Raw genomic sequence first — 25,984 nt, forward strand, 5'->3', positions numbered from 1 at the left:
CTTTTTTATCTTTATCATCAATTAAAACATATAGGACATTCATCACCCTCATACTGTAAACCAGCCAACCAACTGGTCTCCCTATTTTGAGGCTTATCACCACACAGCTGCCAAAGGAATATTCCAGAAGGCAAAAGTCTAACTAACCATATCATTTCTCAATCCTAAACCTTCAATGGTTAACTGTTATTCCTAAAATAAAATGTATCAATGATTATCTGTCACTCCTAAGATAAAATGTAAAAGTCCTCAATCAGGAACTTAATTGCCCCCACCACATTCAGACTCCAACTCCCTTTATATGAACTTCCAGCCAAGGGGGCCTATTAGCTATTTTACAAATCCATCATTCCATCCCTATCTCCTCACCCTTCCTACATTTCAAGCCAAGAATGTATGCTACTCCCTCACAGATCTCTACCTTTCCCAAGATTTAGCTGCCTTCCTCAAAAATTCAACTTTGGGCATTTAGTCAGAAAATGGTATAGGTATAGCTTACCTAGCTTTTAGGGAAGCATCTACTAAAGCTTTTCCTATCATTCCTTGGGGGAAAAACTAGAGAGATTAGAGCTTAGAATAGGGTAGGTGAAAATAGAGTAAAGTAGACTTGGCACTGTTTGAATGACCAGTCTCAAGAATTAATGAGAAGTGTCAGCAAAGATTAGGATGAAGACCTAGAGGGCATGATCATCAAAACTGCAGATGACAAAGGGGGTAGTTTAACACACTCTAGAATTAAAGATTCCAAAGTCAACAGAGTTGGCCCAGGTCAGAAGTACCTTTAGGGATCTCTGCGATTTAACATTTTATCAAAGATTTGGAAGAAGGCCTTGAAAGCATGCTCATCAAATCTGCATAAGACACACGGGAGGGATAGCTAACACTAAGATAATTTTCAAAAAGATCTAGCAAAGCTAGAGGACTGGGGGTAAATTCAAGAATAAATGTTGCATGTTTGGATCCCAAAAATTAACTTCACAGGTAAGATAGGAAAGCTACAACTAAACAACTGTTTGAAAAAGGCCTGGGGGTTTCAGTGACTACAGTTAAGTTTCTTTGATAAAGGTCTAATTTCCATGATATATAAGGAACTCATTCATATCTAAGAATAAGGCTGTTCCCCACAGATAAAGGAATAAAGAAGCAACACACAGGGAAAGAAACCCAAACTATCCATAGCCAAAAGAAAACACTGCTCTAAATGACAAATAAGTAGAAAAATGCAAATTAGAGCAATTTTGAAATTCCACCTCCCACTAATCACACTGAAAGATGCAAAAAAAGTAAAACAACAAATATCAGAGAGATAAGAAAAAGGTACAATGATGCACAGTTAATGGACTCAGGAAAAGAATTCAATCATTTTAGAAATTGTTAAAGCTGGGCTCAAATGATCAAAGAAACAGGAAAAAGTATTTAACATATAAAAATACTAATAAAGAAAATACTCTAGAAGCTAAAGGTAAGCCAATCAATTGACAATGGCTTAATAGTTTTGATAAATTAATATAGTAAAGAACTTCTGTGGCATTAAGATTTGTATGAAAAGAAAGAAAAATTTGTGCTATGTCAATATTTTTTAAAAAGTAATTATTTGAAGAATACTATAAAGATAAACAACTTTGAAAGCCCTAAGAAGTGCTGATCAGCCCCAGGATTATTCCTGACTGCAGAGGATGAATGATCAAATATATTACCTATCCCTCTCCAAATCAATAGGTCAAGATACATTCAGAATCTCTCTCTGTCTCTGTCTTCTCTCTCTCTCTCTCTCTCTCACACACACACACACACACACACACACACACACACACACACACACACTACTTGACTGCATACACTTGTCATGTTTTTCTTTCCTCTTTTTCCCCCCATAGGGGGAAAGTGGGGAAGTGGAAGGGAGAACAAATAGATTTTTTAATTTTTTAAAATATGATGCTAATAGCTAATAGGTGGTAATAGCTGTGGAATTTTGTACACTTTCAGATGGGGTGGTTGTCATATTGTTAGTGTTACTTAACTGTAATACTTTATTATAAGCCTTATGGAGTGGGGCAATCTGTGAATATTTGTAACATAAAAACAAAATATTAATACGAGGGTTTTTTTTTTAATATTTCCTAGTAATTAACTCTAGCCCAAAGTGAAATGGGCTACCTCCAAAGTATGTAGGTTCTTTCTCCTTGGAAGTTTTTTTGTTTGTTTGGTTGGTTTTTTTGCTGAGGCAATTGGGGTTAAGTGACTTGCCCAGGGTTACACAGCTAGGAAGTGTTAAGTGTCTGAGACTAGATTTGAACTTGGGTCCTCCTGACTTCAGGGTTAGTGCTCTATCCACTGCGCTGCCTAGCTGCCACTCCTTGGAAGTTTTAAAACAGAAGATGAATGACCACAGAAATATCCTCCACTATGTTAGTTCTGATATTTTCTCACTTAAATGTTTTGTCAATGTAGTATTATACTGCTCGTCCACACTCTCACCTCTTTTTCTTCACCTATGCAGACTTTTCATGTGTTACAGAGAGAATTCTGCTTTCAGACAGGTTGTCTTTAAATAGGACTTCTACTAGATGATCAATGAGAGTCTTCAAATTCTATAGAATATTGGGACTGGGAGATGATTTAAATCCAGCAATCTGGGTTTAAAATTCTTGCCACCTGTGTGATCTCATATTATCAGTTTCTTCCTCTGTAAAATGGAAGTACTGAACTAGATGATGTTAAGGTTTCTTCCAGCTTTAAATGCTAATAATGTCCTATTAAGTCATATCAGATATTCAACACCAAAGCAAGTAAATCAATATTAAAAAAATGAGGAAAGCTGAGCAGTTTAAGGAGATTCATTCACTAGTGAATAAATATTGGGTCTACAATACAGATATGCCATCTGCATAGGCAGTCTCTGCAAGAAACACAGGATAAGAAGACAAGCCTCAAATACAAAAAAGTGAAACAAACAACATGCTTCAAGTATAACCTGATGCCTCATCTTCTTTTAATGAGGTTGTCTCTGACAGAGCCAGTTAAGAAGCTACAAAAGATTCAAGAATGAGCCCACAATAGTCCGCCTTACCTGAGACCCAAAAGAGCCAGGTCAGAGGCTTATCACCTACAACTGGCCACAGGATAGTGTAATATTGGGGTATGAGCCATTATTTAATACTATCTATTATGCTAACTAATTTTCATTGTCCATGGGTGATCACAGCAAATATGTAGCAGCCTATTTGAGTCCACTTATCACCTCTCCACTATACTTTGGATCACTCCAAACTTTGGTTCTTTGAAAGCTCTGTTGATCTATGATTCAGAGTCTTACCTTGTCTAGAGTATACCTGTTTTTTTAAATACAGGTTGGCTTATCAGGGCTCAGTACATTTTCCCAAATGTAAATATGCTTACTTACCCTTTTCTTCTTTCTTAATTCTGAATCAAATCAAGATCTTTCTATAGGGTTTGTTCCATATACATATAATAAGATATAATCTTAATGGAGTAAGTATTCAATAGTATATCAGTCTGACCAAAAGGCATTTTCCATACATTAGTTTTTTTTTTTTTTTTTTAATATATAGATTGCTTAAGTTTATCTTTCATGTAATCTTGGTTGTCACAGAAGAAATCCTGTAATGTTTCAGGGCCATTGCTATCAACACAATATCACTTATATATAAATGCATATGGATGACTGACCATTTCTATGGAATCCCTTTTAGATCCTGCACAAATAAACTCCATGAAACCATCTTTGGGGAAAGTATGTATGCCTACATGTGTGTATGTGTGTGTGTGTGTGTGTGTGTGTATATATATATATATATACACACACATACAAATTTACATATACAATAACAATGTGATTCATGCTCTTTCCTATTTCCTAGGTCTTTCTCTCTCAGAGAGTTTAATCAAACAATTCCTCTCCTTCACTGCTTTCATTATTGGGCCACCCATATCCCAAATTCCCTTCACATGCATGTCTTTGATCTGGTCCAGCTGCTCTTCCTAACCCATGGCAATTTTATCATTGCTTTTTGAAGACTGAGGAGATAGAGGGTACCAAATGCTAAGGTTCCACAGTCATTGATTGTAAAAAACCAATTGCATACATGCCAACAACTCTTGTTTCCTTTTTCGTCCAAGAACAAGGATAGTCAATCTCCCTTTTCTATCACACCAAATTCTGTAGAGACTGGTTCCCATTGTTACTGTTTACTTTTTTTTGCTACTGTTTACTCTTATAAAGTGATACTACTGGTAACTTTTTGCCATTCTCCTCTGTCATACTTTACAAATGTGTTTATTTTCCAAATCACTGTTGTCCTTGACTGCTAGCTCTCTGCTTAACAAAGAAAACAAATATTTGATGATGAAAACAGGTTCTGGGTTATCTTGTCCCAACTATTTTTCATCACTTCTGTGGCAAATGATGATCATCAAGGCCAATATTTCTGTCTTTCTATACTTTCCACTTTCAGCTGATGGCCAGGATAGGTCAAGCTGGAAAACTGCAATAATCATAGGTGCTATCTTTGGTCCTTTTTTTCTAACTGGATGTTATTTTAGATCTTTGCTCTAATGGAGCATCTCCAGAGAATTGATTCTGATCAAGACAATCAATTTAATATTTATTAAATTTATTAAATAACTAATATCTATTAAATATTTACTATGTGCCAGAAGTGCTGGAGATACCAATGCAAATAAAAAGACCCACCTCTAATGGGGGAAATCCTAAAGGGCAAAAAGATCTAAATGAAAATGGGGAAAAGTGAAGTGGGAGAGATGCTCAGAACAGGGGTATGAGAACAAAGATGAGTCAGCCTGGGCCTTTCCCCCAAAAAAAGAGGTTTCCAATGGGAGAGGGGAACTACATGGCAAAAGGGTGTTCCACTGTGGGGAGGCTGCAGGGGTGGGTAGGTTTTCCAGAGTGAAGAGATCCTAGATACTGAGGGAGGCTGAAGATATGACTGAAACTGAGACAAAGTGATGTTAAAATCTGCAAAGTGAAAAAGTACAGCCAGAACGGGAATAGAGGCTGGCTAGTTTGGGTCCTTCCCCAAATTGAGTCCTGAGGAGAAATTCACTAAAAATATGAAGGGGCTTGCATAGTGGAAGGATATTCTACTATGAGCAGACTGCGAATACATGCATTTCTAGGGTAAGAAGATTCCCAAGTAACACCACCCCCCCCAAGAAAAAAAAAAAATCTTCCAGAAGACTAGGTTTTAAATCCCCCAATTTCTGTTTTGTTCCAATTTTTCCCCTCCTTCCCCTCACTCCCTCCCCCAGATGGCAGGTTAAATACATACACTGTTTTTTCAAAGAGATGAGCAACTTCATTATATTTCCTTGTTTGCTTCTTCAGCATTCATATTTTACCAATGGAATAGCACAGGAATAGCCTCATTTTCACAGATATAAGCAAAAGTTGCCCAAAAAGGGGGGGGGGGAGGGCTCTTCCTATTTAATGGTTGTTTTCCAGTAGTCAGATTCATGAATCACTGCTGCAAAGTTTACCCATAACTAAATTTGGAAATGGGGATGAGGGGGAAGAAATAGGCATCCTCTGAAGTGTTTCTTAATATATTTATTACTAAATGAACACTATATGTTGGGGTCCAGCTGAAACATTCCATTTCGCATATATTTATATCCCACATGATAGGAAGTACAGGGAACAGGACATAAGCAGCAACTGAAGCAGTAGGAAACATAAGGGGTGATCCATACTGTCGCACACGAGTGTGTGTGTGTGTGTGTGTGTGTGTGTGTGTGTATACGCACACACATACCTGCCACCAAACTTGCAGCAAAGCAGCACCCACTGTGTGCCACACATTAGGAATACAAGGACAAAAATGAAAAGCCCTGCACTCAAGGAATTAATCAAGGTATGACTTTCAAGAGAATAGAAGAGACAGTCTCTCCATTTCTGTCCTACGAACTCAGCACAATTTCACTAAAGAGAAACATGTACATATGTAATACAAGGTAATTTGAAAGAGGGGCAGGCTCAATTAAAATTATAGTAAACTGAAAGATAAGATTCAGTAAGTAATTAATTGGGTCAAGATCCTGTTAGTTTTCACTCAATCAGGAAGATAATGGAGCAAAATCTCCAGCAACATTGGTATCCTCTTCTGGTTGGTCATCAATGACATACAGTCAGAATGGAGATTTTCATCATTACACCTCCCCTTCTGAAATCCCATTAAACCACCTGGTGATTTGAGTCATAAGACAAAGGTTCCCAGGCAATGAGAACTACAATAGTTTAAGGTAGCTAGGTAGAACCACAATAGATATGAGTGCCTAGCCTGGAATCAGGAAGGCTCCCCGAGTTCAAATTTGGCTTCAAACACTTATAAGCTGTATGATCCTGGTTAAGTCACTCAATCTTGCATACTTCAGTTTCCTCATTGGTTACATGAGCTGAAGAAGGAAATGGCTTAGCCAAGAAAATCCTGAATAAGGTCAAGAGAACAAAACAATTTAAATTGAAGATGTCTAATGACCTTTGTCTAACTGTAAAGTGAATATTGAGTGGGGCCACAAAGATGGAGGTAATCACAAAATAAAAGTTGCATTTAATACAAATATCACTGCCTTAAGTATCTCCAAATAAGTTTCTACTAGTTATGGGGAAATAACACTAAACGTAAGAACAAGGTCCATTGTGCAAAAGGAAGGGGACGGAAAGAGAAAAAGCATTTATACCAGGCAAAGTGCTAAACATTTGACAAAATGTTTAAATTAAAAAAAAAAAAAACTTAAAAAAAAGAAAACCTTAAAAAAATTAATAAATGTATGAAAGAATGTGACAACCCACTAATAAAAGAAATGCAAATTTGAGAAGAAAACTTCTGATGCTTTACTTTTTACCCAGCAAATTGGCAAAGATAACAAAAGATTGGAAATAGTCAATTTTAGAGATGTGAAAAAACAAGCACACAAAAACTGTTCTGGAACTATGAATTAATTGGTCTAGTTGTTCTAGAAACTAAGTTAGATCATGCTTTTTTAAAAAGCGACTATCCATTCTCTTTAAACTAGCTATTCTTAGGTAATTACCCCAAAGAGATTAAAGGGCAGAAAGCTGCCATCCTAGTATCCAGAACTCATCCTATGACAGTCAAGAAAATCAATGCTCTTGGGGAATGGCTAACCAAATTATAATCAGGAGAACATTTTTGTGCCCTAAGAAAAAATGAATATGAAGACTCAGCAAAGGAGAAGTGCACTTTATGTGAACTAAGGGAAAATGAAATAAGGAGATACTAAATATAATGACTACACTGCAAAAAGAAAGAAAAGATGAACCAAGAATCTGTGACTATAATGCCTGATTTGGACACCACTCAGTTTCTGTGAGTTGTGCTGAACTGCTGCTTTTTTCCCTTTTCCCTTTTTTTATCTTTTGTTACAAACAATTTTTCCCCCCTAAGGAGAGAAAATGGATAAACTTAGAAATGAAGAAACGTGATATTTTAAAAAGTTATTAATAAAAAATTTTAAGTGATGCTTTCAGATTTTTAATTCTTCCTTTAAAAAGACCTTCCACTAGCTTCCTTCAATCAAACTTGAAGCAATCAGTCACACCAAGGCAAAGAGACAGGAAGCAGACAAATTGATTACACATACACCCTAGCTCCACTTTGAACATCATTTCCTTTCAGATCCTGATGGAGAAAGCCCAGGATCCTGAACCCAATAAGCCTTGGGAATAGAAGTATCCCCCAAACCTCAGACCTGCTTCCAGCCTAGTTCCTTTGTCCTTATCAAGGGGAGAAACCACTGTGGATAACGCCACCTGTCTCATCATGACTAGTCATAACCACTGATCAACTGAGCACAAAAGTCCTGGGAACAGAGGCAGCCCTTACAGATTTCTGGTACTGCTTCCAGCTCATTCCTCACAACTATCACAGTCGTCATCTGGGGAGAAAGCTCCTGAAGATAAGATGGCAGATGTCTACACAAAGTGCCACACATTGGGCAGGCACCCAGAGGAAGAGATAGGAAACAGTATATAATAAGCAAGGCAAACAGCACTTAAATATAAATTCCCCTCAGATCCTAATGGAGACAGTATAAGAACTGGGGCCAAGAGCCTGGGAAATAAGCTTCCAGCCCAGGGTCCTTGGCCATTGCCTTTGGAAGCAGCAGGTCCTGGGGGTATGCTCCCGGGATACTGCTTCTGCAAGGGATACCATACCACTTCCAGGAGACCCAGAAAAGAAGGTTTTTGTCACCAGATTATAGCACTGTCCAATGATTCAGTAGCAGAAATGGCTTTGATTTTCAGTGAAAATTACATAAAAGCAAGCACCATCAGCTTTGCCACTATCCCAGAAGGACTCTGTATCCTTTCCAGCTAAAATGCAGCTGAAACTTTCCATGTTTCCCCCCAGAATGTGAGTCCCTGAGGGTAAGGACTGTCTGCTTTTTGTATCTGCATCCTCGGAGCTTTGTTTTCCCATAGTGTCAGACTCTTCAGGACCCTATTTGGAGTTTTCTTGGCAAAGACTATGGAGTGGTTAGTCATTTCCTTCTCCAGCTCATTTGACAGATAAGGAAATTAAGGCAAAAGAAGCTATATGTCTAGGGTCACACAGTGAGTGAAGCCTTAGTAAATGTTTAATAAATGCACATTCACCACTTCTTTCTTCTGATGCTTGACACCAGGGTGGCCCTGAAATGTCCATATATCAAGGAACACAAGCTCTCTTTCGGCTTCTTTCAGGTTGAAAAGCTTTGTAGTAGACTGCACAAAACTGGCAAAGACTCTTCAATAAATCTGACTTTTTTGGCTATAGAAATTCTCAAAGTAAATTTACTAAGTAATGGACGAGTTGCAGACTATATTAGCAGAGGAAGTAATGACACTATTCTAAGCAAAGATAGCAGAAGCACCAAAGAGAAAATGTACAAAGAAGGGTCATTCCAATCAATAAAATCTTCATCCTTAAAATATGCTTAAAAAAACAATGACCATGGCTTTTCTTGCTAAGTATTTAAATATGCAAGGTGTCCCAAAAGTTTTGGGGCAGTTTTAAGCTTTATTAATTTAAGATTATTATTATTAATAGCTTTGAAATTTTCTTTGGGAATTTCATAACTTTGAAAATTTTAATAACAAAAATTTATCTAGAGGGGAACAGTTTATTATTAAAAGTTATTAAAAGTGGATAGAGCACCAGCCCTGAAGTCAGGAGTGTAAGGGTTAAAAAAGTCTCAGACACTTCGCACTTCCTAGCTGTGCAACTCTGGGCAAGTCATTTAACCCCAATTGCTTCAGCCAAAAAAAAAAAAGTTATTAAAGCTTAAAATTGTACTAAAACTTTGAAGAATTACATTCCTACTACAGAAAGAATTGGTTAAAAAAAAAAAAAAAAAGACTTACCTGTACGGCACTGTTTAGAAAGCAACTGTTTTGTCCTGGTTCATTTAATAAGCCCTTGGTAGGGGCTAGTGATAGCATACTTCCAGGCTGGTAAACTTTTCCCAGGTTGCCCCCAGGTTTCCGTAAGAACTTCACCCATGCCATGTTTCAATTATTGCATGTATAGAAGGTGAGCAATCTATTTCTCAACACTATCTCCAAAGATAGAAGTAGCTAAGGTCTTAACTGGTCCACCTGGATTCAAAACAGTCTGATTGACTAGACCAGTATCCTTTCCCTTTGGAGCTTCCAAGTTAATGTCTTTTTTGATCCTGTGACTTTCACATCAAGGCACCTTTCCAATCTTCTAACAAAGCCCATGAAACGTGGAGACTCTAAAAAATTAAAAAAATCAAAAGCAGGCCCTTAATCAGAAGACAGAGTCTCGCAGAAGACTATGTCTTAAAAAAAGAAAATCACTACAAAATTCAAGTGATTCCAAATGGAGAATATTTAGGAAAGAACTGCTAAAAGGCATATCTCAAAACAGGTGTTTGTAAAAATACAATCTGCTTATCTTACTTATAAAATTCAAAAAAATGGACATTTTGATATCTAGAATTCTAGTTCAACATCATTCATTTGGTCATCTATTTTACTTGTGTTTTTCTTTTGGGAAAGAAGAGTCTGTCTTTTATACATGAAACTGTCTTCAACAAGGCCATATTTTGCATCATTGGTGGTCAATCTGCAAGAAAGAAAAAAATAAAAGCATTTACATGCAAGTAAATATTAACCACTAGAAAATTCTAATTTATAGAGCAATACCTAAATGCAGAACTGAAAAAAAAAAGCCAAAAAAAAGCTAAAAATGGTATTTAAATGTTTTTGTAAAAATGAAAGCATCCTTCATTTCAAATAGAAATATTTTAATGACAATCTTATTCACTATCTACTTCAAGATTTCGAGTTTCAAAACAAAGTTTTATTGGAAAAGACAATGTGTGAGAAGATAATTTGATAAGCTTCCAGGAGTAGGATCTATGTCAATTGCTATATTCCATGTAAATACAAAAATAAAAAAAAAAAAAAAAAAACTATTCTGCACAATTTATTTTACTATGATTTTTCACACTGGTGCATAATATTTAGTTTTTTGGGAAGTCAAATGAGTCAAATGTCATTATGATAATATCAAAGGACATTAAAAATAAGCATCATGACTGAATCTATGATTCACTAGTTTGGTTAACCAACAACAAAAAACACCCTTTTACTAAGGCTGCTTGGCATTTTCTCTGTAGTTTAGTTTTAGATAGTTACCAGAATGAGGCAGCCAGATGGCTCAGTAGGTAGAGCACTGGGCCTAAAGTCGGAAGACCTAAGTTCAAACTGGCTCAGATAGTGTTGTCACTATGCTCAAAAAGCTATCAAATTGTGCATATCTGATCCAGCAGTTTTCTACTAGATCTATATCCCAAAGAGATCATAAAAAAGGGAAAAGAACCCACATGTACAAAAATGTTTGTAGGAACCCTTTTTGTAGTGGCAAGGAACTGAAAACTGAGTTAATGCCCATCAGCTGGAAAATGGCTGAATAAGTTATGGTATATGAATGTTACAGAATATTATTGTTCTATAAGAAATAATAAGCAGGATGATTTCAGAAAGGTCTGGAGAGACTTAAATGAACTGATGCTAAGTGAAGTGAGTAGAACCAGGAGAACATTATACATGACAAAAACAAGATTATATGATGATCAATTCTGATGGACGTGGCTCTTTTCAACAGTGAAGTGATTCGAGCCAGTTCCAATGGTCTTGTGATGGAGAGAGCCAAGAGTGAGAACTGTGAGGACTGAATGTGGATAACAACATAATATTTTCACTTTTTGATGTTGTTTGCTTGCTTTTTGTTTTTTCTCTTTCTTTTTTTTCTTTTTGATCTGATTTGTGTGTGTGTGTGTGCAGCATGACAACTGTGAAATATGTATAGAAGAATTGCACATGTTTAATATATATTGGATTATTTGCTGTCTAAAGGAGGGGGTGGGGAAAGAAGGAAAAAAAATTGGAACACAAAGTTTTACAAAGGTGAATGTTGAAAACTATGCATACTTTAAAAATAAAATAACTCTAGACCATTAAAAAAAAGTGTTGTCAAATAAGTTTCCCAATGGGAATCAGCTGCAATACCCATGATCTCTTGAGCTATTCCACTCTTAAAGGGACGTTCATATTTTTTAATTCATCCTTCCGTTCTAATATTCTACTTGTACCCAACTCTGAAACTTCTCTGCCTTACCATAGCTTCCTATCCTTCCATCTCCTCTTGCGCCTCAACCCCTCAAATCATAACTTCCCAAATCAACACCAGCTTCTTCCCTGCTTTCCAAGGCTATGTATGTACTAGCCTGGCTTGGGGTCTCACTTTTCTGTTTTCAAAATCTTGCCTCTACTGTTAACCAGTTCAATTTTACACACTGTCCTCTATTCCAAAATCCTTTGCCTTCTTGTATTATGACCACTTGTTCCTTTCTAAAGTCAATCCTATATAATCCCTACCATCTTCCTACTTCCCTCCTATCTTTCATACTACTAAATTCTTCAAGAGGAAATCATGCAAGCACACTGGTTACAAACATATGGGTCTATTATACATTTCTATTGTACAACCTTAATTTAAGCTCACTTGCCAATACTTTTACTATTTCTTGACTGACCACCTACCCATCATAGTCAGAGGTTCCTCTTCCCTATTAGTCTCAAAACCACATTATATCATCTCTCATGCAATATTCCTTTCACCACCCAGATAAAGTGACTTTTGTCCTTACTGATGTCAAATTTCCCCCTAACGTAGGCCCTAGATTTCATGCTTAGTCTTGTCTTCTCTATTGTCTGATGGCATCCTTAATCATTCCTCATCCCCACTGAACCTCCAACATTTCCATATATACTTATGTCTTCTTGTCTGCCTTCAAACAGGCCCAAGTTCTCCTCAACTACTTCACTGAATTTTAGCACCCCCTCAAACTATAATCTCATCTTTCTCCTTCCTTTGTGGGTCAAACTCTTTGGGAAAAGTTATCTACATTTGCTGCTTCTATTTTCTATTTTCTTGCTCTCTCCTCAAATCTTTGTGTACTACTTTTTGGCCTTATCATTGAACTGCTTCTGCCAAGTTATCAAGTTCTAATACTTTTAGACACATATTTTAAATCACTCTATTGATTCACAAATGACAAATTACCATTTCAAACAAGATGCTAGATGTCCAGAAGACATCTCAAAATCAATCTTAAAACAGATGTCATTATTATATAAGCTTTCCCCTCAAAATCTCTCTTCCAAATTTTCCTTTTTTCTTGTGAAGACACCCTCATCTTTCTTTTCTCCTAGATTAAATCCCTTGGCATTATCCCTGACTTCTGCTCACCCCACATTTCCAATCAATTGCCAAATTCTGATGTTTCTATATCTCTTGAATTCAACCCCTTTTTTCTACACAAATAGCTGGATAGACCTTCCTTATTCAGACTTTCAGTTCTCCAAATTATTTCAAGAGCCTCTTCCTACCTGGTGGTCTTGCTGTCTCTAAAGCATTCTAGTGCCACACTTCTGTCTAAATAATATTCCTATATCACAGATCTAACTATGGCACACTTGCCTATTCAATAAATTCCACTGACTTCTTATTATCTCTAAGATAAAATATAACATCTTTTTAGCTTTTAAGGCTCTTCACAATCGACCCAACCTTTCTTTTCAATCTCAATGTACATTTTTCTCCATTCTTGAATTCTATTTCAGTCAAACTGGCCTTGTATTTTCATCACACACAACATGCTGTCTCTAATAGTGCCTCTGCACTAGCTAGCTATCTCCCCATGCCTGAAATACATTTCTTACTTCTACCTTAAAAGAATCCCTCTTTCTTCCTTCAAGATGAAACTCAAGCACCATCTTTTATATAAAACCTTTGATCCCCTGCCCTCCCCAAATTATCAACTACTTTGTATTTGTACGTATCTATTTTTAACATGTGCCTTATTTACATTTCTATAGCTTATCTCCTTCATTAAACTGCAAACTGCTCTGAGTAGGAATTATTTCATTCTCTGTACTTGTCATATCCCTGGTGTCATAGAAGGCATTTCATTAATGCTTGAGGACTGCTTGTCTCCATTCAATGTCCCCTGGGTATCTCAAATGCAACATGTCTAAAATACAACTCATTGTTTTCTCCCAGACCTTTCCCCTTCCAATTGGCTCCAATTCTGGTTTGGATACGACAATCCTTTCAACTCACCCAGATTCATGATGTCAAAAATCACACTGGCCTCTTCTTTACCCTCCACACCCGGAGCACACAGATCAAGGACAGTTTCCTGATGGTATTAATTCTATTTCTACAATGTCATTGGCCTTCTCTTCTTTATCCATATATGACCATTATCCTCCCTCCTAGTTCAGGCGCGCATATTCTTAGCCTGGACTTCGGCAATAGCTTTTAGAATTGCTTTCCTTGCCTCAAATCTCTAATTCATCCTGCCCACAATTGCAGAAGAATTCTTCCTAAAGCTGGAGCCTCACTACATCACATCCTTGCTTGATAAGGTTGCTTTTCAAAGCCTTTTCCAATCTGACTTTATCCTACTTTTCAAGTAGGTTTGTTGCACACTGTTATCTAAGATGTACTCTATGGTCAGGCCAAACTGATCAACTCTCTGTTCTTTATATACAGCACTATCTCCCATTTCTGTGTGCCTCTGACCTGACTGTTCCCTATATCTGGAACGTACTCCCTTCCAGCTTTAGAAACTGTAACTTCCTTCAAATTTCAGCAAAAAATAAGTGAAAACATGATTTAGATACAAAAAGTCAAATCATAAACAAATTAAAAGAAAAACTTTTCACAACTGTGGATGAAGAGTTATAACCTTCAAAAAAAAAAGTATATAAAGATAAAATTAGTTGCATAGCTGAACATAACTGAATAATTTGGGTTCCATAAAACTGAAAAGCTTTTGCACAATGAAAATCAACAGTTAAAATTACAAGAGAAACATGTATTTGGAGGGGAAAAAAAAAGCCTTAGCACCAAGATGTTTAAGAAAATGATCAAATTTATAAGAACAAGAGCCATATTCAATAAATGGTCAATGGATATAACATGCAGTGTTCAAAGAAATACAAGCTATCAGCAACTATCTGGGATAAATGATCCAAACCACAAGCAATTAGAGAAATGCAAATTAAAGCAACTCTGCCATTTCTATCTCACACCAAATAGGCAGAGAATATCTAAAAAAAAAAGGAAAATGAGAGGTGTGGGAGGGGCCACAAAAAACCCAGGCAAATGTGACCAGCACAATACTGAGGAAGCTGTGAACTGGTCCAAATATTCTGGAAAAAAATTTGAACTATTCCCCAAGTCACTAAACTGCAGATTTCTGACCCAGCCATTCTACTGGTCCAATTCCACAAAGATGAAAAGAGAGGGAAAAGACCCATATGTGAAAAATAAATGAAAGTAGTTTTGGTTTTTGGAGGGTTTTTTGTAATGGACCAAGTGCTCAATGTATTATGATTGTGTGTGTGTGTGTGTGTGTGTGTGTGTGTGTGTGTGTATATATATCAATGTAATACAATATTATTGTGCCATAAGAAATGATAAAAGAGATGGTTCCAGATAAACCTAAGAGACTTGCATGAACTGATGCAGAGTGAAGTGAACAGAACCAGGCAAATGATTTATATTATAACATTATATTATAAAATGAACAATTGTGAAAGACTTAACTGTGATGACTGCGTATTTAAAATCAGTCAGAATCAGGAATTCAGGTAAGGGGAAAATCTTCAATCTTTATTCTTTTTGAGGTGAAGGGGGATTGTGATAGCAATATGGGCAGCTGCGACAGGAAGCCAGCCAGCAGAGGTGAAGGGTGGGGAGGGGGGGGGGGGGAGGTCTCAATAGCAATGCAAGCAGCTGTGTCAAAAAACCAGCTAGCAGTCTCTGTTTCCACTTCCCTTTCCACTCCCCTATCTCCACCCACCAAAATCATCATTTCCTATACAACACATCAGGACTTGCATAAAAGGGGCCATTCTTTCTCCAACCATATATATTAATAGAGTATGGTCCAATTACTATTTAGCCTCATGTGCTTGGGACCTCAGTGCATCAACTCAAGCCTCAGCCCATTACATCTACTCTGATTAAGGCAATGACTAGTCTTGATTCCAGAGGACTATTGATGAAGAATGCTACTTCCCTCTTGACAAGTAATATAGATAGGCTAAGAGTAAGCCTATACTTAGCAAAGTAAGAAATTTATTTCCAGATATGGTCAATATGAGAATTGTTTTGCATATTTGTTACAAGGGTTTTCTTTTTCTCCAATGGGGGAAGAACTATAGTAATATAGTTCACATGTCTCTTTCCCTTCTCCCCCCAAGAAAGTGGGTCATTGAAGTACTTTTGAAAAATGCATCAAAGAGGTTAGAAGAAAGGCCAGAATCACAGACAAGCCAGACATCTTTGAAAGTTGCATGCTGAATTACAGACTTAAAACTTTAAAAAGTGTTACATAACAGAGATCTGTGGTTTTGTGTGCACTATTTTATCTACTTTGTATATGGGACTACCCAGTTTAAGCGGATACTTATTAAAGTCATAATTTTTTTAATTCAGTTCAGGGAAAATTCTAGTAGTTCCTTCAAGATGTAAATCTTTCTGCTTCACAACCCACTGCCACCCTACAAGGCAGAATTACTTTGCATCTACTTTATATTTAGTTTTCTGTAGATATGTTCGATTTCTAGTTCTTTAACATTCCATTAAATGCCTAATACATTAGGTATTTAATAAATGCTGCTGGATGAACTATGTAAACGGGGAAAAAAACTTTCATCTAGTTTTTTTTAAATTATTATTAATTTAAGTTTCTTAGTGACCAGATTTCAAATTTTAAAAATTTTTTCTAAAAACAACTAGCAACAGTATCTCCCGGGTCTGTATCCCAAAGAAATCACACAAAAGGGAAAAGGAACCACATGTGCAAATATTTGTAAGCAGCACTTTTTGTAGTGGCAAAGAACTAAAAACTGAATAGATGCCCATTACTTGGAGAATGGCTGAATAAATTATGGTATATGAATGTCATGGAATGTGTCTGTAAGAAACGATCAGCAAGATGATTTTAGAAAGGCTTGGAGAGACTAGCATAAACTGATGGCTAAATGATGTAAGCAGAACCAAGAGAACATTATATACAGCAATAACAAGATTATGTGATGATTAATCATGGTGGACTCGGTTCTTTTCAACAATGGGTGATTTACACTAATTCCAACAATCTTGTGGTGGAGAGAGCCATTTGCATCAAGAAAGAGGACTATGGCGACTGAAAGTGGATCACAACATAGTAAACATAGTATTTCCACCTTTTTTGTTATTTACTTGCTTTTTGTTTTCTTATTTTCTTTTCCTTTGTGATCTGATTTTTCTTGTGCAGCATAATTGTGGAAATATGTATAGAAGAATTGCACATATTTTAACTATATTTTGGATTACTTGCTGTCTAGAAGAGGGGGAGGAGGAAAGGGAAGGAGAAAAACTTGGAACACAAGATTTTGCAAGGCTGAATGTTGAAAAATATCTTTGCACATATTTTGAAAATAAAAAGTTATTTAAAAAAAAATAAAAATTAGCAATATGACCATGTGATATTTACACATAAAACAAAAAAAAATCTAACGTTGCAGAGGTGCCTTAGTATTTAGTATTTGGCCATACTTATGTATGTAAATCAAATTTTAATTAAGTTCAGCAATATTTTAAGTGCATTGAATGACTATGTTTTTTGGGAAGCAACTGGGGTTAAGTGACTTGTTTAGTCACACAGCTAGTAGGTATCTGAGGCTACTTTTGAACTCAGGTCCTTCTGACTAGAGGGCTTGTGCTCTATCCACCTTGCCATTAGCGACACCCACTACAATTTAAAAAAAAAAAAAAACAAAACCTAATGAACATTATAAAGTCCCTTTGCAAATTACAAAACTTCAAATATGAGCATCAACCTGGTTATTTTTCTGTTTTCTAGGCTTGGATTATTTTTGTCTAAGATTTTTTTAAAGCACATAAATAGTTACTTGTTTAAAATTATCAATATACAAGATACTGAATTCTTTCCTGTCCCCCTCCTTCCAAATTCAAGAGCAACTTAACCAATAATCTGTCACAAGTCTGATATTTCATGACAAATCTCAGCATCCAAGTTAGAGCTGCTACTGACAAAAGAGGTCGATAGGGGACATTCACAACATTTTCCCCCCATGAACCTCCGTTTCTCCTTTATCATTCTAAAAACAAAGCATTGACATTTAAAAAAATAAATTCCCCAGAAATTTCTTTTGGTTAATGTAAAATACTTTATGGTACTACCCTAACACATAGCTTATGCCCCATTCAGATTCTCGATCATCTTTCTTGTTCAAAAAGTTAGAAGCACTGAATCAAAAGATAACACGATAATATTAAAACACAATGCCTGACTGAATTTATTCTATACTAAGTCTGACTATTTGGTCATTTCTTTATCTGAGATTTCAGAACAGTCATACTTTTCATACTAACATTAATTTCCCCTGATATTGGTCTAGCCATATGAAAAGATGCTCCAAATCATTACTGATCAGAGAAATGCAAATTAAGACAACTCTGAGATACTACTACACACCTCTCAGATTGGCTAGGATGAAAGGAGAAGAGAAAAATGAATGTTGGAGGAGATTGTGGGAAAATTGGGACATTGCTACATAGTTGGAGGAGTTGTGAATGGATCCAACCATTCTGGAGAGCAATTTGGACCTGTGCTCAAAAAGTTATCAAAATGTGCATACCCTTTGATCCAGCAGTGTTACTACTGGGCTTATATCCCAAAGAGCTCTTAAAAAGGGGAAAGGGACCCATATGTGCAATGCATGAATTGATGATGAGTGAAATGAGCAGAACCAGGAAATCATTATACGCTCAACAACAATACTATATGATGATCAATTCTGATGGATGTGGCTTTCTTCAACAGTGAGATGAACCAAATCAGTTCCAATTGTTCAATAATGAAGAGAACCAGCTACACCCAGCGAAAGAACTATGGGAAATGAGTATGGACCACAACATAGCATTTCCACTCCTGTTTTTGTCCACTTGCATTTTTGTTTTCTTTCTCTGGTTATTTTTACCTTATTTCTAAATCCGATTTTTCTTGTGCAAGATAACTGTATAAATATGTATACACATATTGTATTTAACATAACTTTAACATATTTAACAGATCGGTCTACCTGCCATCTAGGGGAGGGGATGGGGGAAGGAGGGGAAAAGTTGGAACAGAAGATTTTGCAAGGGTCAATGCTGAAAAATTACCCATGCATATGTCTTCTAAATAAAAAGCTATAATTAAAAAAAAAAAAAAATTAAACCAGGGCAGGCCAGTTCTAATGGTCTTGTAATAGAGCCACCTGTCCCCAGAGAAAGGACTGTGGGGACTGAGTGTGGATCACAACATAGTATTTTCACTTTTTTGTTGTTGTTCCTTGCTTGCATTTTGTTTTCTTTATTTTTTTCCCTTTTTGATCTGATTTTTCTTGTGCAGCATGATAAATGTGGAAATATGTATAGAAGAATTGCACATATTTAACATATACTGGACTACTTGCCATCTAGGGATGGGGCAAAGGGAAGGGAGGGAGAAAAAAAATTGGAATACAAGGTTTTGCAAGGGTGAATGTTGAAAATTATTCATGCATTTTTGAAAATAAAAAGCTTTACCAAAAAAATAACAAATTAGGATTACATAGAATTGAATTTCTCTAATGGACAGAAACACAAGACAACAAAAAACCCAAATGTTTTGACTAAACAAAGATAACAAATAAGCTTAAAGGAAATGTACTGTCTTGCCGAAGCCAGCCTCCCTCTCCATGCTGAAGATTCTCTCCCATCCTCCTTGCTCACTGACTCCCCGGAGGCTTCCACAGTCCTCAGAGGAAGGCTGCAGCTGGACTAGGCCCTGTTCAGATCAAGGCTTTGACTTGCAACAATATATTTCTAGACAAATTTTTAAGAATGTGTCAACTTTCAAAGCTGGGACAAATGACCAATATGTCTGTTTAGGGGAGGGGTTTTTAGTAAAAGCAGTGCTTAGACACTTCCATTAACAAGAACCTCTCAGTTGATATGAACCCTCTTTTAATACTACCCCAGTAGTGGCAGGGGCAAAGCAGGGGCAAAGATAGTGAGCATAGGGCAGTATCCCACAGGCCTTCTTTTTAAAGGTGGGCCAGGACAAACCCAACTTAGGTGCAAGCTAAATGCAGAGATCCACATGGAATGGAGAATGTAGGGAAGAGTTACCAAATCTTGACACCACCAGCATGAAACCTATTATCTAGATATCACTAGAATAAAACCTTTTTATGTTAAATCAATTCATGTTCATATAAATCTTCTTAAAGCAATGTATTCCCTTTCCACCAGACACCCTAATCTGGCTGGGATTTCAGTTCCTCAATGTAAAACAATAAAAATCTTGTTAATAATTTACTCAAGAAAAAACACTTTGGTTCTTTAAAGAAACAACAAAGAAGAAATATTATCTATTCTCAACAGTGGAAATAATTTCTTTTTTGAAACTCATTCGTCTATACACACACACACACACACACACACACACAGAGAGTACAGAACTAGCAAAAAAAACATTAAGAATTTCTCAAGAAGGCAACAGGGGTATAACACTGCTAAAAGAAGAAAACATCTTCAATCTATCCAAACTTATAGTCAGCTCACATGACAAAAAAAAAAAAAAAAGAAAAAATACAGGGGGCAGCTAGGTGGCACAGTGGATAGAGCACCAGTCCTGAAGTCAGGAGGACCTGAGTTTAAATCTAGTCTCAGACACTTAACACTTCCTAACTTATTATGACCCTGGGCAAGTCACTTAACCTCAATTGCCTCAGAAAAATAAATGAATGAATGAATAAATAAATGAATAAACGAATAAATAAATAAAAGTACTTTTTTTTTTGTTTCTGTCTTCATCTTCCCTTACCACCCCTCAGGTTAGTCAGAGATTTGGCAGTATAGGATTCTTAAGGAATCTAATCTCAAATTTGTTACTGTTTTGCTAGTCCCTGAACTTGCTTCTGACAAACAATTCTTGCTCTATCACTTAATAAGACTCACAAAAGAGCTTACCTTCTTGAAAGGCAAATTAAGAAATTAGAAAAGGGAGGGGGAACTGGGGTGAAGGAGGAGGGAAAAACAAGAGATGAGAGGAAATGAATGTCCTAAAGATGCCAAGCTAACTAAAGTCCCTTTTCTTTACCACCTTTTATGGCACATTTCCCCAGAACACCTGTTTTGTCCTCCTCTGTCCAGGTGGTCTATAGTCTATTTCAATAACAATCCTGCTTCTGTTTCTCAGACCACAGTTCCTTAGCCAACTGCTCTTTACCAAGCCAACAACTAACCTCCTTTTTAAAGCTTCCTCCCTCAGAATCTTCATACACAAAGCTGCTCCTTACTATTCCACCCTCTGCTTCCAGCCCCTCCCCAAACCTATCTGGCCTTTCAGTTTATGGTGGATTAGCATGATTTAATCTCCATATTGTACTCCAGAAGAACCCCAGTCTAGCCCCCACACAGAGGCACAAATTATGTCTAGTTCTAGGAACCGGAATGCTCAGAAACTTGGCTTTCACAGTCAATGTGAATCATGGGAGTTGGAGGATTAAGTTGGAGGTTATGATTCCTGAGCATTTCACTGGATACACTTATTTACTGAGGATATTTTTTATAAAAAAAAAAAAAATCTCTGATGCTAAAATAAACAATTTGCTATAGAGTAGACTGCTTTTAAAAGCATATTATTTTAGAATTTTTAAAAATAATCTATACACAATGGGTCCAGAAAATACTTCTATTAATTATATAAATACACAAGAAAATGCTATTTTCTAGAAGAGTAACATGCTAGATCCAGACCACACATCAGCACCAATAAGTCAATAATAACCGTTTTATGAAATTGTGTTCAACCACAAACAAATCAAGTTTGATATTCAAAGTCCTGTTATGGACAATATACACCTCCAAGAATCTAGAGACTCCAACCAAGAGGAGGAGGCCTGGCATAGAACCAGCACCAGAGTCACATACTACAATACCAGGTCTTACTTCATACCAGACCACAAGATGCTCAATGCTGTAAGCTAAATTATTTTTCATAATCACTGAGGCAGATCCATGAGATGGAAACATCTTACAGGTAAGTGCATTTCATGCATGAGACCAGTTCAGTATTTCAGTAACTGCACTTCTTTAAAAGGAGGACACTAAGAAATTGCTTTATATTATATCTAATTTAGAAGAAAAACTTTTAGTTAAGTCAATTCTTGCCCCAAACACATCCCAAATTATTTCAACAAGGCCATATATGCAACAAATGAATTGTTTACATAAAATAAAGCAGCTCAAATTTTAATTTTCTTTCAACTTTTTGGGAGTTTTTCCTATAAAAATTTTGTAACCCTCTGGTCCTTTGGATTTTATTCCTGGATATTACTCAAAGCCAAAACATGTATTTACCTATATAAGATCTGGTTATCAATTACACTAACTCTTGCTTTATAAATCACAACACCTCACATAATTTTCTTTCAATGAAATATGTTAATTTGAAGAAAGCTCTTTTGAAAAGCTTATCACTCGAAAATAATCTTTCCTAAATTAGATTTATATGACAAGCAAAAGAACAAAGACTTTGGGGAATGAGAAGGAAAAATCCTAAAGGCAATTCTTTTATTAAAGAAAAAAAAATCCACTCAAAAGAGCATTTACTAACAAAGTAAGTACATTCAAATCAACAAGCACATGCCATTTCTGGGTAAGGCACAAGGACCACTGGGAAAAGTCCCTGTTCTCAAGAAGCATAAAATATAGTTGGATAGAGAGAGGAGTCATTCAGATAAGGAAACTGGATACAATAAGAAGGTAGAGATGGCTAACAGCTGAGATTGGGGTTGGGGGGGAATCAGTATAATCTAAGGAGGGGGCAGACCCAGAGTTAAGCCTTTCCAGCAGATAAGGTTCATTAATGGCCCAGGTGAGATGACAATGTTTTCCAGGAATAGGCTCAGGAGATCCTGGTTGGAGACAGAAAAGGGAGAGCAAGGCAGTCAGTATGAATGAAACCTAGAAGGGTAATGTCAAAAAAGTTGTAAAGGGCTGCTGGAGCCAGACTAGAGGAAGGGCCTCAAATGCCAGCAAAGGCCTATTTTATTCTAAAGGCAAGTAAAGAGGCTGCCAAAAGTTCATCAACAGGGAAGGGAAATGATCAGATTTGGGCTTCAGAAAGACTGCTCTCAGGACTAGGTGGAAAATGAATTAAAAGGAGGCGCGTCAGAGGAAATCAATTAGGAGAAGAGTCCAGTCATGAAGCAATGATAGCCTCTAGAACATAAATAAGGTGACTAGAAAAAGGGTTTCTGGGTAAGTCATTTCAAGAATAACCAATATTCTATTATCAAATGTGTGAAAAAAATTTGTTTATCTACAACTGAAAGAAATCAATCAAGTGTGTTCCTCCCCTACCTACACAAGTATTTGTCTATTTTAAATGGTCTGTTTGTAAATGAAGATAGTGAGTCATTTTCATTTAATTAGCTGAGAAAGTTTTTTTTTAAATGAACATTAATCTGCCTAAGCACTATCAACTGAAAAAAAATTGAAAAAGATGGAAAATAAGATTATTAGATTTGGCTAAACATTTGAGTTTTGTGCCCTTAAATGATAAAGAAAGGTCCCATATACTCCAAAATTTCCATCACAGCTCTTTTTGTGGCAGCAATGAAGTGAAGAGATTAAAAAAGCCCAAAGATTGGGAAATGGCACATGAACAGAATAGCATATCAATACTCCACAAAAAGATGAATAGGAAAATTTCACAAATGAAGCAGCTGAGTAAATAAATATATGTACTTCACTTTAAGTCAGAAAGAAATGGGTTCAAATCCAACCTCAAACATTTACTTAACTGTGTTCCAGGACAAATCTGGAAGGTAAATGCTCTCAGGCTCGGCTTCCAAATCCTGAAAAAAGAGGCTAATAAGAATATCCTTTTCCCAGGATTGTTTTGAGGATCAAGTGCTAGCAAAAATGGAAGAGCTAAATAAATGCTAGCTCTGATTATTCAAAAACAAGAGAAGATTTGGATGAACTAGAGCATTTATTTGTAAAGCAATCTACACATTTGAAGAAGGGAAATTCAGATTTGTGAGTTCATAGATAGTATAAAGAATTTCCAGTGTTGTTCTGTAAATTAGCATCTGCCTGGGACACTCAAAGGTGTTGTAATGAAAGTAGTAATATATAGTGCTGGTCAACAGAAGATTTTGTGGTGGTCTGGTAATCATGGGTAATAGTAGTAATCATTTGAACCATACAACTACCCTATGAGGTACGTTATTATCACCATTTTACAGGGAAGGAACCTCATGTTCCTAAGATCAAAGCTAGTGTCTCAGATCTGGTAGCAATATATTTAATGCCCAGCTCAGAGTTAGGAAGATTCCTCTTCTTGAGTCCAAATTTGGCCTCACATACTACCTGTATGACCTGGGCAAGTCACTTAACTCTGTTTGCCTCGGTTTCCTCAAATGTTAAATAAGCTGAAGAAGGAAATGACAAACCATTGCCCTATCTTTGCCAAGAAAACCCCAAATGGAGTCACATAGGGTCAAACGTGAAATAAAGGACTGAACAACAACAAATACTTGACTCCAAACTTGGAGCTCTATTTGCCAGCAGATCAGACTTGAATGTAGATAGTTTTTCCAAATTTCCAAAGCCCAGATTTCTATCCACTATCCCACTCAATGTCTTAAAAAGACAACAGTGTCTAAAATAAAGAAACAATAAGCACAACAGAACACGGTGTACTTCGATTAGCCTTGGGGGAGAACTAAGAAAAATGTACTTCCCTCCCTTCAGGGGGTGTGGAAAAACAGCTAAGAACAAAACTCCAGGGCATGGCAAACTCTAGGAAGTTTTTGCTGAACTGCTTCACCCTTTTAAAAACTTTATGACAAAGTTTTCTTCTAGAGAGAGCTGCAATAGCTGGTGTCCTGTGAATACCCTGTGAGACTTAAGGTGGGTCAACCCATCTCTTTGGGCCGTTTCATCATCTGCCAGAACTGAGGTAATGCGGATAAAGCATTGTGCTAACTGCAACCTAAGTAACTGGATCTTGATCACGTCTTCGCTCTCTCCTAAATCCTATGAGGGGTGGATATTGCATGGATAGCGCCGCTAAGACCCCCGAGAAAGGTTGCCCCGCTGCTGGAGGCGTCTGGATCTGTGCTTGCATTGCAGGTTCGGGAATTCCCTCGCTCCCGGATGCCTGCAAGTCGGAGCCTTCTCTTGGAACCTCCGAGTGTGGAGGGGGAGGGGCGAATGCACGGGAAGAAAGCAGGTGCGTGGCCCCTTGGCCGCAGGTCCCCGACACCGATCTAGGCTGGCGGCAGAACTCGGACCGGGTTCCATTCACTTCCCACAAGGAAAGCTAAGCAGCCCCTCGGCCCGAGAGAGTGGCCGAGACGGTGAAGAGCCTCAGATACTGGGAGAACGATGCCGTGGGCTGGATTTTCTTCGAAAGCCTTAAGCCCCTTACCAACCCAAAACGCTTTCAGAAGCCGCCCCCGGGAGATATAAAAGACTCCGGGACCTCGACAGCCCTGCTCGGCCCTTGACCCCTTCTAGGTCTGGGGAACCCATTTCTCTTTCTCCACGGCCCGCCTATTTCCCGCCTCCGGATCTTTGCCCCGGCAGTCTCCCCGCCAGGAGCTCCCTCCTCCTCTTCCCGGCTGCCGCCAGATCCCATCCCACCTGAGCAGGACGCCCTCCCGCCTGCTCAAAGGGGTGGCAGTCTCGCCGATTAGGGGGGAGGCTGCCACTCTCCTCCCGGGCACAAAGTCGGCACCTAAATAGTGCTCGCGACCGCCAGGCCCCGCACCCCTTTCCAAGCTCGTACTCCCGACCCGTAGGGGCTAAGCCCCCCCACCCAGACTGCTCCGCCGTCGCTCACCTCGCCGCCGCCGGGGCCCCGCCCCGGGCACTGCCCGCCGCCTCAGCCGCCGCGCCTGGAGCATGCGCGAGGCCGCCGCCGCCGCCGAGTCTGCTACCACCACCTCTTGGAGCTCAAAGCAACGCAGACTGGCTGCTCCGACACCTGCGCCGCCAAGACCCAGCGTGCTAGGCCCCGCCCCCATCCCATATAACCCCGCCTCCGATCCAGGCCCCGCCTTCGCCACAGTCAGACCCTGCCTCCAGCTAGCGGTCGTTCGACAGCGGCTGCGCAACTGCACAGACATCTCGCGATATTATGGTTATACTGCCTCATTTGGCCCGCTCTCGGGCGAGTCTAGAACGGACCTGTCAGGAAGGGAGGGGGCGGGGTGTGCACTGTAGGGTGTGTGGTAGGGGTGTGTCCTCTGCCGCGCCGCGCCTCCCCGAGTCTTTTCTGGCGCTAA

The 25,984-nt window shown here is 38.0% G+C and overlaps 1 protein-coding gene across 1 annotated transcript in view; it reads right to left on the bottom strand.

Moving 5' to 3' along the window:
* Window positions 1-25,622, bottom strand: part of USP53 (ubiquitin specific peptidase 53) — a 72,000-nt gene extending 46,378 nt beyond the window's left edge. The window contains exons 1-2 of the mRNA XM_051966235.1: window positions 25,540-25,622; window positions 9,404-10,130 (exon numbers count right to left, since the gene is read on the bottom strand). Of these exons, the coding sequence (XP_051822195.1) occupies window positions 9,404-9,547 (144 nt within the window). The 5' untranslated portion in view covers window positions 9,548-10,130; window positions 25,540-25,622. The remainder of the gene's footprint in view (window positions 1-9,403; window positions 10,131-25,539) is intronic.
* Between the last annotated feature and the right edge of the window lie 362 nt (window positions 25,623-25,984).

The sequence above is a fragment of the Antechinus flavipes genome, chromosome 6 (genome assembly GCF_016432865.1).
Source record: "Antechinus flavipes isolate AdamAnt ecotype Samford, QLD, Australia chromosome 6, AdamAnt_v2, whole genome shotgun sequence".
NCBI classification, from domain to species: domain Eukaryota; kingdom Metazoa; phylum Chordata; class Mammalia; order Dasyuromorphia; family Dasyuridae; genus Antechinus; species Antechinus flavipes.